This window comes from Hydra vulgaris, chromosome 04, assembly GCF_038396675.1.
Source record: "Hydra vulgaris chromosome 04, alternate assembly HydraT2T_AEP".
NCBI classification, from domain to species: Eukaryota; Metazoa; Cnidaria; class Hydrozoa; order Anthoathecata; family Hydridae; genus Hydra; species Hydra vulgaris.
In genome coordinates this window covers 32999289-33013120 of record NC_088923.1, presented here as the reverse complement: position 1 = coordinate 33013120, position 13832 = coordinate 32999289, and the positions used below count along the sequence as shown (strand labels likewise).

The window sequence follows — 13832 nt, the reverse complement described above, 5'->3', positions numbered from 1 at the left end:
AGTTGCTTTGCCATAAAAACAGAGGCACAAGCAAAACTCATGCATTGAGTCAAGAAGATCTATCATTCAACATCCTAAACTGGAAACAATCTATTTTAAATACATCTGCGCCAGCTTAATAGGTGAAGAAGGGTGCAAGGCTGGTCAACAGATAGAATCTATTTACCCCTTAAGGTTTTAAACAAATTTTTTCACATTAAAATTTAATACATGAAATGAGTGTGTATCGGAGCTATTTGGAATCTTAGATCCTTATTTTAACGATTTTTAACATATTTAATGTTGTTAATGTTGTAACATATTTATGTTAGTTCTTAATGTTGCGACACTGATAAGCTGACTCTAAAGGAATCACAGGTAATTTATCTTTTTACACATTTATTGCTTCACTGACAATAATGTAAAGAAGTTAAGCATTTAAATTAAAACAAACAAAATTGTAACATACCTAATAATGTTAGTTATAAACAGTTAATATTACAACGGCGTATAAATTTTGTCATTCATCTGGATAAAATGGTTGCTCTGAATCAATGTCATAATACTGGGTTTATTGCAGTAGGACAAATTTAGTTTCCAACTGTTGTACTTGTAAATTTTTTATAGATGTGTATTAGATGATTTAGTTCTTAAATGAACATTTATTATTCAAGCAAGTTTTACATTTTAGTTTCAAATCTATATTCAAGTCATAATGAACTCATGTAGGCATTAAAGGACAATGCATTTAACTTTTTATTTTAATTGCCAGGTTGGTTGAGGAAATCAGCTTCTTTTATATTTTTTCTTGATCAATTTATAAAACAGATAATTATTTAAAATATAATGCTAGTACTATCAGCACTGTTGTCATCTCAGATCTTAGATCCTATTTTTCTGCATGTTCTTGGATCTTTTTGATCCTTTTTATAGGAATTTTTAGTCTAAGACCACAAAGTTGAATGAGCTTGTCCATCACTAGTGTTTTAGAATATCAAAAGCAGATTTTGCCCAAAGAATTATCTAGTTGTTACTGTATTTTAGGGAAGAACAGTCACCATGGAGAGGATCAGACTCAAATGCTTTAATGCCTCACGACAACAAAATGTAAATTTTTAAAAATCTATATTTTTTTAAATTAAGTTAAAATTTAAAAATATTTTTCCTCTATTTCTTTATTTTGTTATATAAATTTCTAAAATAAGAAGTGCTATTTTATTTATTTTTCCTAATTTTATCTGAATAAATAGTAAGTTATTGTAATAAAATGACATTATTTTGTTTAAGAAATGGTAGTCCTTCTCTGATGGGTTTTAAAGAGTTTATATTGCAGCAAGAAGATGATATTGATGAAAGTGAAGCCATACGTCGATATCAAGAATATAAGGTGGAATTTAAACGAACTCAGATAAATGACTTTTTTGTTTTGCAAAAAGATAAAGAATGGTAAAAGTTTGTTTTGTGTTACTTTATATAGATAATTGGTATCTTTTGTTTTTGTATAATTGGCGTTCCACAATGATATTTAATTGGTTTTTTATTTAAAAAAATATTTATTATGGTTTGCTATAAAAAGTGAGCTAAATGTATTGAAAATGGTTTTAAAATGGGTAAAGAGAATTGAAGTTTTGTTGATTACCATTATTTATATGATAATAAATAATTTATTACTTAATGCTTCTGGAAATGATTATTTGGTTGTTTTAAGTTTTAAAAAACAGCTGTATTTGATTGATGCATTTTAATAAAAAAAAATCAGGCTGTAAAATAAAAACGCAGGTGTTTGATTTACTGCTTTTTAAAATAATTTTAATAAAATAAAGTTCAGAGATGCTTAAAAAAGTTTATAACTACTCTTATAAACTTTTATACTGATTCAAAAAGTATAACGTTCTAAACATCAGTTATTGTATTAAAGTATTAAATTTGGATTTTTTTGAGCATTAATCATTGTGGAGCGTCATATAGTTCTAATTAATTTCTTTTCTGCCTATTTGTATGTCCATGCTAAATTTTAGGACTAATAGAATTGTATCTAGCTGACTTTTTAGCCTGAAGAAATGGGAACAGAGAAGACAAAATTTAACTATAGCCTGAGAAATATATTTAAATATGTAATCTTAAATGAGTTCACACCAAGCCTGTTTATTTTTGCTTGAGTGTGCGTCCACAGTCACTGGTATATAATGTGGCTGTGGGCGATTGCTTAAAATGTTACCTATCATTTTGAATTATCCGTCATTATTCTTGGATGATTTTCCTAAGTCTGTAAGTTATTCTTATGTATAATAAAAATATAAAAAGTATATGTTTTTTATATCTGTTTGTGTAAGGTACTCTATGAATAAACACAATAATTTATAATATATAATCTACTGATTTAAAATATATATATAAACAATTTATCTTATGTATGTATACTTATTCTATAAAAGTATACATACTTGTATAACATGAGTAATAATGATAGTTAATATCATGATAATTAGTTCTTAAGTTTTTAGATTTCTAATATTCAGATTTATATTTTTTTAACTTCAATCTGTAGGTATTAAAAAATTAAATTAAATATTCTTTATTTTTTACTATTTTCACCTTTAAATTTTTTTTTTTTTTTTGATAAAAGTATAACAAGTTTAGTTCATTTAAAAAAAAATATCTAGGGAAAAATGAGTAATTAAAGGTAATTTATATAATTTATATGTGCAAGAATGAAATTGTCTAAATGTTGTCATAATATAGTAATAATTAATATAGTTACAATTTTGGATAATTTCTCTAAGGTTGTGTGTTTAAATTATATATTTAAATAGTGTATTTGAAAAATAAAAATATGTTATAATGCCAAAGCTAATGAAAAGTTGAAAATTAAAAAAATAAAATAAAAAATAAATTATATTTAAATTAAAAGCTAATAATTTTCCTTTGATTATGACCCACTGGCTGTGTGTTTTATTTAGGTTTAAAGAGAAATATCATCCAATAGAGAGTTCAGCTCGTAAAGCAGTTATTCGTAATGGATTAAGAAAGCGTCTCAGAGTTTTTCTGGACTTGTATGAAGCAGGATATATTGACAATGTTTCATTGAACATTATTGCAACCTCTGAAGTATTAAAATTTTTAGATAGAGGTTTGTTAGTTTTAGTCATTAAATTTATTACTGCTGCATATAATTTGTAAGTGAAATGTAGTCAAAATTAATTTGCAGCAACACGGAATTAAGTTGTTGGTGTAGATTTCAGCTTATTTTAAATTTAAGTTCTATAATTTTTTTTTTTTTTTTTTTAACAATTAATTTTAATAATTTTTTTTTTCAATTTTATTTTCAATTTTAAAAATATGTTTCAGTCATTATAAAACTTGAGGGTGGCAGTAAAGAAGATCTAGATGCTCTTGACATTCCTCCCGTCAAAGACAAAGATGTTAAAACAGGTGATTTAAGTTTTAGGTAAAAAAAATTTAGAAATTTTGAATTTTGACTGTATTTTCAAAAGTTTCATTGCTTATAAAAATATTTTGCATGAAAGTATTTTAATAACTTTTAAAATGTAAAAAAAATTTTATCAAGCTTATTTTTATAGTTATGGAACTAACGAATCGAGGCTAGTTTTTTTTTTCTTTTAAAGGTTATTAAAATTGTTATACAATATTGAACAATTAAACTTTGAAATCAGTATTATACAACATGTTGTTATATAAAATATTGAACTATACAGTATAATATAAATTGTGATGGTATAAAATACAGAACTGTTGTGTAAAATAAAATGTTAATAAAACAACTTGTTGTATTGATCACTATTATGAGAAATGAAAATAAAGAAATTTTTTTATGACATTGTTTTTAAAAAGTTTTTTATTTTACAGACGGTGATGGAGCATTGAAAGATGATGATCGGGTTTGTAATTTATTTTTAATAAATGTAAAATTTTAATAAATGTAAAATTTGATATTGTTTATATTTCCACAAGTTTAAAATTCTAAATATTTAGGGAGAGAAAAAGCAAAGCGAGGAACATGGAGTTGATGATGGTGATGATACAAAAGAACCACTTCCACCTGGAATGGAAGATGACGAAGAACTTGAAATACCTGGAATAGACAATGAAGAGAAGTCAGAAGTTAAATATGATGGTGTTAATGATAAGAAAAATGATGAAGAAACAAATGATGGTACTTTGGTGAAAAATGATGAAGAAAAGTATGTATATGATGGGTTACATATGAAAAGACCAGTTTCATTGTTCATGCGCAACATTCCTTCTAATGTTAGTCGTCATGATTTAGTTACAGTGTGCGAACGCTACCCAGGTTACTTACGTATGGCACTCTCTGATCCATCTCCTGATCGCAGATGGGCACGTCGTGCTTGGGCTACTTTTGAACATTTGGTAAATATTAAGGATATTTGCTGGAATTTGAGCAACATCAGAATAAAGGAATGTGAGCTTGCACCTGTAGTTAACCGTGATGTCTCACACAGAATCCGTCCTGTAAATGGTATTACATGCTCTCCGATGACTATGCTACTGGATGCAAAGTTGGCATTGGATTTAATTAAAATTTTAGATAAGAAGTTCAAACTTTATGAAAAAGAGGATTTGTCAAATAACCATGTTACTGAAATTCCGACTGAGAATTCTGTTAACAAGGTGAAAACTTTTTAAATTGACTTTTTTTTTTTTTTTTTTTTTTTTTAAAATATATTTTAAATTGACTTTTTTGTTTTTTAGTTTGTAAAATATATTTTGGCTAAAATTTTTAAAAGTTGTTAAAAATTTTATACATAAGTTAATAGCATTTTTTTTTTTTTTTTTAACAAATTTTTTTTTAGGATGTTGATGATACTGGTGAGGTTGAAGAAAGTAAAGAGAATAAGGAAGAAAAAGTGAAGAAAAAAGTAGAGGAAAACTTCGATTTACCTGATGAAAATCCAATTATTTTAAACTTGCCATCAGAAATAGTAGAAGCAGTTCCAATGAAAATCAAAGATGAGGAAGATGGAAAAATAGATCATTCCATAGTGGTTGATAAAAAACTTGAAAAGGTATCTTTTTTAATAAAAAAATTACTATCCAAATAAATGTTGTTTTAAATCTGTACTTTTTTTGTTTGAAATTATTGTAATGCGCTTGTTTCAAAAAGTATTACAAAAAGACAAGAGAAATGAAAAAATAGTCAAGAGAAACAGCAGAATAGATAACTCTTTTTTTTGTTTGTTTGTAGTCATTGGATTTGCTTTTGCTGTATTTACGTGTTGTCCACTGTGTTGATTATTACAATGCTAATGAATATCTGCATGAGGATGAGATGCCAATGAGGTGTGGAATTATGCATGTGCGTGATCAGCCAATTCTATCAGCCAGTAAAAAAGATGGTAATTTTATTTTACAGCATTTACATTCAATTTTTATAAAAATGTGTTCAACATTGACAAGCTTCTGATTATATTGATTTTTAATGATGTTAAAGGCATAAAAATAAATGGTGAAAAAAATAAATGTTAATTTCAAATTTTCAAGTTGGTGAAATATCTTTCCTAATATTTTCTAGTATTTTAAAAGTTTTAAGTTTTGACAAATGGTTTGAAGGTACAACTTTTAAAAAAAAAAAAACTAAAAAAAGAAGTAATCTGTGATAGATGTTTGTAATATTTTTATTGTTTTGTTTACATTTAATATAATTAATTTGAAATTTTTTTTTAAATATGGACTCCATATATTTTTAGTTAATGATTGTTTGCAGCATATATTTTTTAGTTGATGAATGGTTTCAGAATATCAAAACTAAGTTAGAACATATTTTCAATGATGATGAGTTAGCTGATGATGATGAAGCAGTGAAGTTAGGAAAAAAAGATGAAGAAATGTATGTTCTGTTTTAGTTCTTTTTTCAATGTTTGCATTTTAACCTAATATTTTTTGATTTATGATATTTTATGTTTTTTAATATACTTCACAATTTACACTTATTTATTTGGTACCCTTTGTTTGTTTGTTTATTGTCGTGTTTTATATATATATATATATATATATATATATATATATATATATATATATATATATATATATATATATATATATATATATTATATATATATATATATATATATATATATATTTATATATATATATATATATATATTTATATATATATATATATATATATATATATATATATATATATATATATATATATATATATATATATATATATATATATATATATATATACACACATACACACACTTGATTTAAAATTAGATTTAAAAAATCCTATTTAAAATTAATTTAAAAATAAAAGTTATTAACAAAACATTTTTAGTGAAGTTGAAAACTTTATCAAAGCTAACACTCAAGAAATAACACCAGACAAATGGCTATGCCCACTTAGTGGTAAAAAATTTCGCGGACCAGATTTTATTAGAAAACATATTATGATGAAGCACTTAAGTAGCGTAGAGAATGTAAAAACTGAAGTGAGATTTTTTTTTTGTCTTTTTTTTTTAATTAACTAAAATAGATAAAATATGGTTCTATTGAGTTTTAATTTGGTGAATTATAGTTGATATGTGCTGTTAATATGCACTAGTTTACATTGCACTGTTATTTATTTTGGATGGATGGTCAATCCATTGTTGTGACCCAAGAATGCTACCTATATATGATGAAAATACATTCTAGTTACCAAGAATGATGAAATGGAAATACAACAATTAGGTCTAATAAAAAGTATCAAATTTTTTATTTGTTCTTTATTGCGCATATTGTGAAAGGATAGCATTCCAAATACCTACAGTACATTTTTACAGTACTTAAAAATTCTATTTTTTTAAAAATAAAGACATGCCTTACTTACAAAACAATTTTTTTAAATTAGATTTTAATGAATAAATATATTTTAACAAATAAATAAACTTTAAAAAAGCAGATCTGAAACCTTAAGGCATATTCTGGGTGGCCAATCCCTCTTTTGAATGCCAGTGTAGTCTGTTCACTGTATTGACCCAGTAAGGCTCTTTTGAAATCAATAAAATCTTTTATTAAATGTTAATGTGTGAAAAATCTGACATTTGTTTTCTAAGGTTGTTTAATTTTGAGACTAAGTTAGACTCAATTCAGTATTTTCCTACTTGGATAAAGCTAACTTGATGATACATCAATTAGATAAGCCTGTATTGACTATGGAAGTCAACCAGGACTTTAGTTTACATTCTTGGTTCACTGAAAAGCTTGATTTCCTGCATCTAAATATTGTCCAAAAGTATAAAATTATAACAAAACTTTTTTCAGCTAAATGTTACTAAGATTAGGCTTTAATATAACTTAAGTATACCTCATGTAAATTTTGATGGTTACTTCTAGTGTTGCATCCTTTTTTGCAATCAAATCTGATGCTATTTACTCAGCTGTGACAATTTCTTGTGTAGCAAGTGGTCAAGGTTGATTGTTTGCAATCATCTGGCAAGGTCATGCCTAAAAACGGTTAGGCAATCTGTACGCTTCTCTTCTATTGCTTCTTGTGAACTTTTAGTGGTCTTCAATGAGTTCTTTTCAGTTAGCCTCAAGTGACTAATTTTACAAATCAATAAACTGCAGCTTTGTTCCTGTGTCTCGGGTCATATTTTGATAGTAGAGAAATCAAAGAATGAAATTTGTAAAAGTAATATTTAAAAAGTTATATTAAAATTCTAATAATTGTAGAGTATATTAGTTTAAAAAAATCCTCCTATAAAAACCTGTGGTCCATTCTCTGAGCCAAATGCCTAATTTAAAAAATTATATGTATACATATATATGTATATATATATATATATATATATATATATATATATATATATATATATATATATATGTATATATATATATATGTATATATATATATATATATATATATATATATATATATATATATATATATATATATATATATATATATATATATATATATATATATATATATATACTATAGCATATTTATGTGAGCACTTGCTCACTTTTTTTGCTTATCTAAATCAATACAGCTTTTTTAAAAAAAGAAGAAAATGAAAAATAATGAATAAAAAGATTGCTGCCCCATGCCAAACCCTCATTATTTCAAAAAGATGTTTAAAAATTAAAAAAATAATTTCAAAAATAAAAGATCTAAAAGATCTGTGGCTAAGAAACTACAAATTAACTTCAAAGTTTTTTTTTTTTTAAATATTTTAATAAGTTATGCTAAATAAGGCTTATATGATTTCGTTTGTTGATTAAAGAATCAAATTTTAATCATAAAGCTTATTAAAATATCAGTTTAATCATTAGATTGTGTGAGTTCAAACAATCGGTTTAAATAGCTAATTGCTAAATTATATTAACAAAAACTATTTTTTTATTTTAATAAATAATATTTTGTGATTGTACTTGTGTATATATAAAGCAAAGAGATTAAAGCATTTTTGAACACTTTAAAAGTACAAAATCTTTGAATGCTGTCATTTCAGTTTCAATGTGCAATCAAGTGCCAAAAAGAAAATTCTTTTTTTTCTCAGACATAATAGTTAGATTTCAGCTTTCAATCATTTTTGATTTTCAACTTTATCACCTGAATGTATCTATTTTCACCTTGTGTATACTTTCTTGGGTTATGACCTTGATCAATCCAAAATAAGTAACAGTAATTGTTTTTATAACTTAATGTTTAATTTATGTTCTTCTTAAATTAGGTTATGTTTTTCAACAATTATGTATATGATAGCAAGCGCCCATGCTTTCCTGATCCTAAACTGCGTGTAAATCCAGCTATAACTACTACCTTTACTCCAGTAACATCAAACCGTACTTGGGTACCTTCTGCTAGACAACCAGCTTCATTTGCAAGTAAGTTAGTTTAGCACTTGAATAATTTTGCTGTTAATTTAAATAATAACAATATTATTTTATGTTTTAAGCACCTCGTCCTCCTTATAATGCATCTGTTGCTACCCCCCATTCTTTATCTACTTCTCAACCACCATTAATAACACAAGAAACATATGGTCGAATGAGTACTTACCCACCAAAACAAAGACGGTAATTATATTTTCATTATGAATATGTTTATAAGTAAAGCTTACACGTTTATTGTTTTTAATTGTTAATTTTCTTTCAAATACCTTTAGTTGTGAAATTACATAGAGGTTCTAAAGATTAAGTATTTAGCTCCACAAAAACAAAATTACTTCTAAAAATAAACTATAAAACTACAAAAACCTTATATATATTAGATATGAAAGGTTTACATTATTTATGAGAAGCTAAGTGTACTTAATCATTCAGCATAGTTAATATTAGCTTTATACTTAGATTCCTGGATTCTATTATGATTTGTAAAATGCACTAAATATTTTTAGGCTTGAGAGTATATTTAGGCCTATAGAAAATCTAGTTGCAAGATAAAGTTAAATAATTTTTATTTATTTTAGGTTTGTTGTTAAAAAGATATTATTTGCAAAAGTTGAAAAAATTATTTAAATGCTAACCAAAATATTAATAACAAAGTAAAATAATAAAAAGTTAATTAGCATTTAATGTCTCTAACATTTCTTGCCTTTTACTAGCACCCTTCTGTAACATTTATTCTTCCATTAACATCCTTTTTTAATATTTCTTGTCCAGTAACATTTTTTTTTACTAATAAGTTTCAAAAATAAATTGTAAAAATTTGTTACAAATTAAAAATTTAAATTTGAAAGAACACAAAAGAAAGCAAGTAAAAATTTATTAAGATGCTTTTATATTCTTTCTTTGCAACATTTATAGCGTTAGTAATTTAATTCAGACTTATTAATATAGGAGTTATTGTGTGTGTGTGTGTGTGTGTGTGTGTGTGTGTGTGTGTGTGTGTGTGTGTGTGTGTGTGTGTGTGTCTATATATTTAGGACAAAACATTTGCAACCAACATCGAACAATGCTAAAAAGTGTTCCTAATTTTACATGTCTTAAAAACGAAACGAACTATACTACCACAGCAAACAGTTCAGGAGTCTGGAGTCATAGCATGCCATGAGCAATCAGCTGACAGGTGACAGCACACAGGCAGAATTTCGTTGAAAAGTGCCATTTTGCAGCGGACAAAACAAGTGCAACTTTTTTGGTTTGTTTCATTTTCTTATGTCTGGTCCATGTCAATGTCACGGAAGTTTTTTAATAATTAAAGGAAGTATCCAGAAGCATGCAGAAGCTTCCAGAAGTTTCCAGAAGAAGCATCTGGAAGCATCCAGAAGTATCCAGAAACATTCAGAAGCATCAAAAAGAAGCATCTAGAATCTTCCAGAACAGGTTCACACAGGTTCATTTTACTATATAAGAGACATGTAAATTGACATGTAATTCAGTCAGTATATGGAAGTCAATCAGTCAGTATTATCAAGACAGTTTATCGAAGTGAGTTTTATCAAAGTGTTTTATCGAAGAACATCAATACAAGAAGTGAAATACAACAAGTGTTTCATTACATCAATAAGTCCACATCCAACCAAGACGTTGTGTTCCACAGAGCATTATTGTATCATCACAAGGTAAATGTAACACGGTAAGCCTTGAGAAGCGTGATTATTTTTATTATTTTTATGACATCAAGTGCAAAAATGGCTCCCGACAGTCTTGGATTGGAACTAAGAAAAAAAATTATTGGCGATTACGTAAATGGGATGTCACAAAAAAGTATTTGTGATAAATATCGCGTGAAAAAATGGACCGTATCAAGACTATGTTCCAAATATCGTTCTACGGGAAGTTGGCAGCAGATAACAAAGGTCGAAGACCGCGTTCCACCACTTCTAGAAAGGATTCTATGATGGTCAGATCCGTCAAGAAGCATTCCTGGATATCATCAGTCGAGATACAAAAGCAATTAGAGCTGCCTGTATCAGACCGAACAATTAGACGCCGTGCTGTTGAAGCCGGATTGTTTTCTCAACGCCCTGCAAAGAAACCGCTGATTTCACTAAAAAACCAGAAGAAAAGACTCCTGTTTGCTACATCATATATTGACTGGAATGTGCAGAAATAGCGAACTGTCCTGTTCAGTGATGAATCGAAGTTCAACATCATTGGGAGCGATGGCATTTGCTGTGTACGTCGACTGGCCGGAAAACGCCTTGATTTATGTTACTGCCATAAGACCGTGAAGCATGGTGGAGGCAATGTAATGGTCTGGGGGTGTTTTTCTGCTAACGGCCTAGGTCCAATACATCGAAACGATGGAATAATGGACCGTTTCATGTATAAAAATATCCTGAAAGATGTTATGTTACCTCATGCTGAATGGAATATGCCAATAAAATGGGTTTTTCAGCAAGACAACGATCCGAAACACACTGCAAAAGTAGTCAAGCAGTGGTTTCAAGACAACCTCCTATCGGTGATGGATTGGCCGCCTCAATCTCCGGATCTCAACGCTATCAAGAACCTGTGGGAGATCGTCAACCGCAGAATTAATCGTGAAGGTGTTCGTAATAAGGATCAACTGTTTGAACAAATCCAAAAGGCCTGGGCAGCAATTCCACAAAGTTTCATTGATCACCTGATCAAATCTATGCCTCGAAGATGAAAGGCTGTGATCGACAACAAAGGATTCGCCACGAAATATTGATAGCGAAATACAGCTTGGTCAACATTTTGTCGAGTTGCACTTGTTTTGTCCAGAAGGAAATCAACTTTTAATTAATTTTCGTGTACAAATAATGAACTTTGTGATGAATAAAACTTGAAGAACTTTGTCTCTAAACAGTTACATAGTTATTTCTCTAAATTGAAAAAATGCAGCACTTTTATATAAAGAAACTAAATTAGCATTATTTGGTTGCACTCGTTTTGTCCGATACTGTATATATAGCACATTGCTATATTAAGAACACAGAATATATTAAATATTAAAACTCTAAATGTAGCGTTGAAATTATAGTATTTGTTATGCAATACATAATGAATTGATGAAGTGTAAAATTAATTATAGTGTAAAATAGTGTAAGTAAGAAAGTTTTATTTTCTAGTAAACTAGAATGTTTCAACAATGTATGTATTGAATGAATGTAGTACAGTACAATCTTTCTAATTTGAAAACCTCCTTAATTCGATTAAATGCTAAGTCACCGTGAAATGTCACCAAAAAAGTCAACTTTCTATAATTCGAACTTTTATTTTTTCTGATAAAGTTCAAATTAGAGAGTGTGTACTGTATATCTATATTTATGAATTATATCTGAGCCAAAGCAGAGGATATATGTTATGTAAAATGCACTTGCAAAGGTGATGTTGGTAAGTATTATAGGCATGTATAAACAGCGCAATTTAAAAAACATTACAGACAAGATATGCAAACATGTAGTAAAAATGGCACACACCAGGTGAATCAGCAAAGAACTGAGATGCTGTTTTCAGAACAAACATTTAGAACAAACAGAAAACAGATTAACAACAATGTAAATAACCTAAATAATTAATAATATTGTCTTCTTGTTTTGGGATAGAGAAGATGCAACAATGGGGGTTTTCTGTTCAGAATGTAGGATATGTTAATCAACACATTTTTATGTCAAAGTTATTAATTTTAACATTGCAGCCAGCCATAATAGAATTGTCTAGTTCCACAGACAGTATTAAGTTACAATATTTTGCAATTTTGATGTCAGTAGATTGACCTGTTTGTAAATTTAAAACATATGTAACAGCACGACCTAAGGGAATTTTAACTAATTCTTTTATGTTGTGATGTTTATATGATGAAAATTAAGTTGACAGACTTCTATAAGAAGTTTTTTATTAAATCTAAATAAAAGTGTACTTAAAGTTTATTTGCAACAGCAGTTTGCTAACTACTTTAGTATAGTTGTTGCTAAACTAAAGGAAGGTTAATGCTGATTGCTTTAAAGAAATGCCTAATACAGTTAGGTTAATGACTCTTGTAATGTTTAATGTTATAGTTAAGTAAAAATTATATTGACTTAAGTAAGAATTATATTGGGAATAAATGAATGTCAATTAAAAGTAATTAGGCGCTAATTTACATATATATACATATATATATATATATATATATATATATATATATATATATATATATATATATATATATATATATATATTAAATAGTAGCATAACTTGGAAAATATAATTTGGTAGCTAAACCATCAAAAGGATTTGTAGAAACATTTATCAAAAGGACATGAAGAAGCATAAGTTTTATCACTTTTTTTTTGTAGCTAAACCATCAATAATCAATTCAAAATTTTGGTAAATGCAGCAAACTCACACAGATATCAGAATATCCTTCAATAATACATCATTTTTGTTTAAGGGAAAAAAATTTGAAAATTTTTCTCATAGGGCATTTTGATCTCAATTCTTCAAAATCTTTTGTAAGATAACTTAAAAAGTATTTTTTTGTACATAAACATTCTTAGCTATCCATCAAGTCGGCGTGACGTCAGTAGCGGTTTGTTAAGTTAATTTAAAAAAAAATGTCAAAAAGTTGTTGTGCAGTAGATTGCACCAATAACATTTAAAAAAATCGATTTAAGTCTTTCTAAAGATGAAGTACTTCAAAGAAAGTGGTTGAATACAATAAATCGTGCTGTAGATAGTGCATGTAGCAAGCAATGGTCTCCTAAATATTCTAATGTTTATGTTTGTTCTGTGCACTTTATTACTGGTAGATTACTTTTAATTTACATCTTAATTTAGAATTGGTAAATAAGTATCAGTTACTTATTATACGCTAAAATAACCAAAATAATATGTAGACAGCAATCTATACCTTACATTGCTGTCTACATATTATTTTGGTTATTTTAGGGTACGAAAAGTACTGATATTTTTATATTTATTTT

At 27.3% G+C, this 13832-nt stretch overlaps 1 protein-coding gene across 1 annotated transcript in view; it reads left to right on the top strand.

Moving 5' to 3' along the window:
- The window catches only part of LOC100198740 (serrate RNA effector molecule homolog), a 28009-nt gene that overhangs the window by 12695 nt on the left and 1482 nt on the right, over positions 1-13832 (top strand). The window contains exons 2-13 of the mRNA XM_065796117.1: positions 1024-1086; positions 1267-1425; positions 2940-3109; positions 3328-3411; positions 3847-3878; positions 3973-4632; positions 4815-5027; positions 5207-5357; positions 5740-5848; positions 6305-6458; positions 8688-8841; positions 8913-9033. Coding sequence (XP_065652189.1) covers positions 1024-1086; positions 1267-1425; positions 2940-3109; positions 3328-3411; positions 3847-3878; positions 3973-4632; positions 4815-5027; positions 5207-5357; positions 5740-5848; positions 6305-6458; positions 8688-8841; positions 8913-9033 — 2070 coding nt within the window. The remainder of the gene's footprint in view (positions 1-1023; positions 1087-1266; positions 1426-2939; positions 3110-3327; positions 3412-3846; positions 3879-3972; positions 4633-4814; positions 5028-5206; positions 5358-5739; positions 5849-6304; positions 6459-8687; positions 8842-8912; positions 9034-13832) is intronic.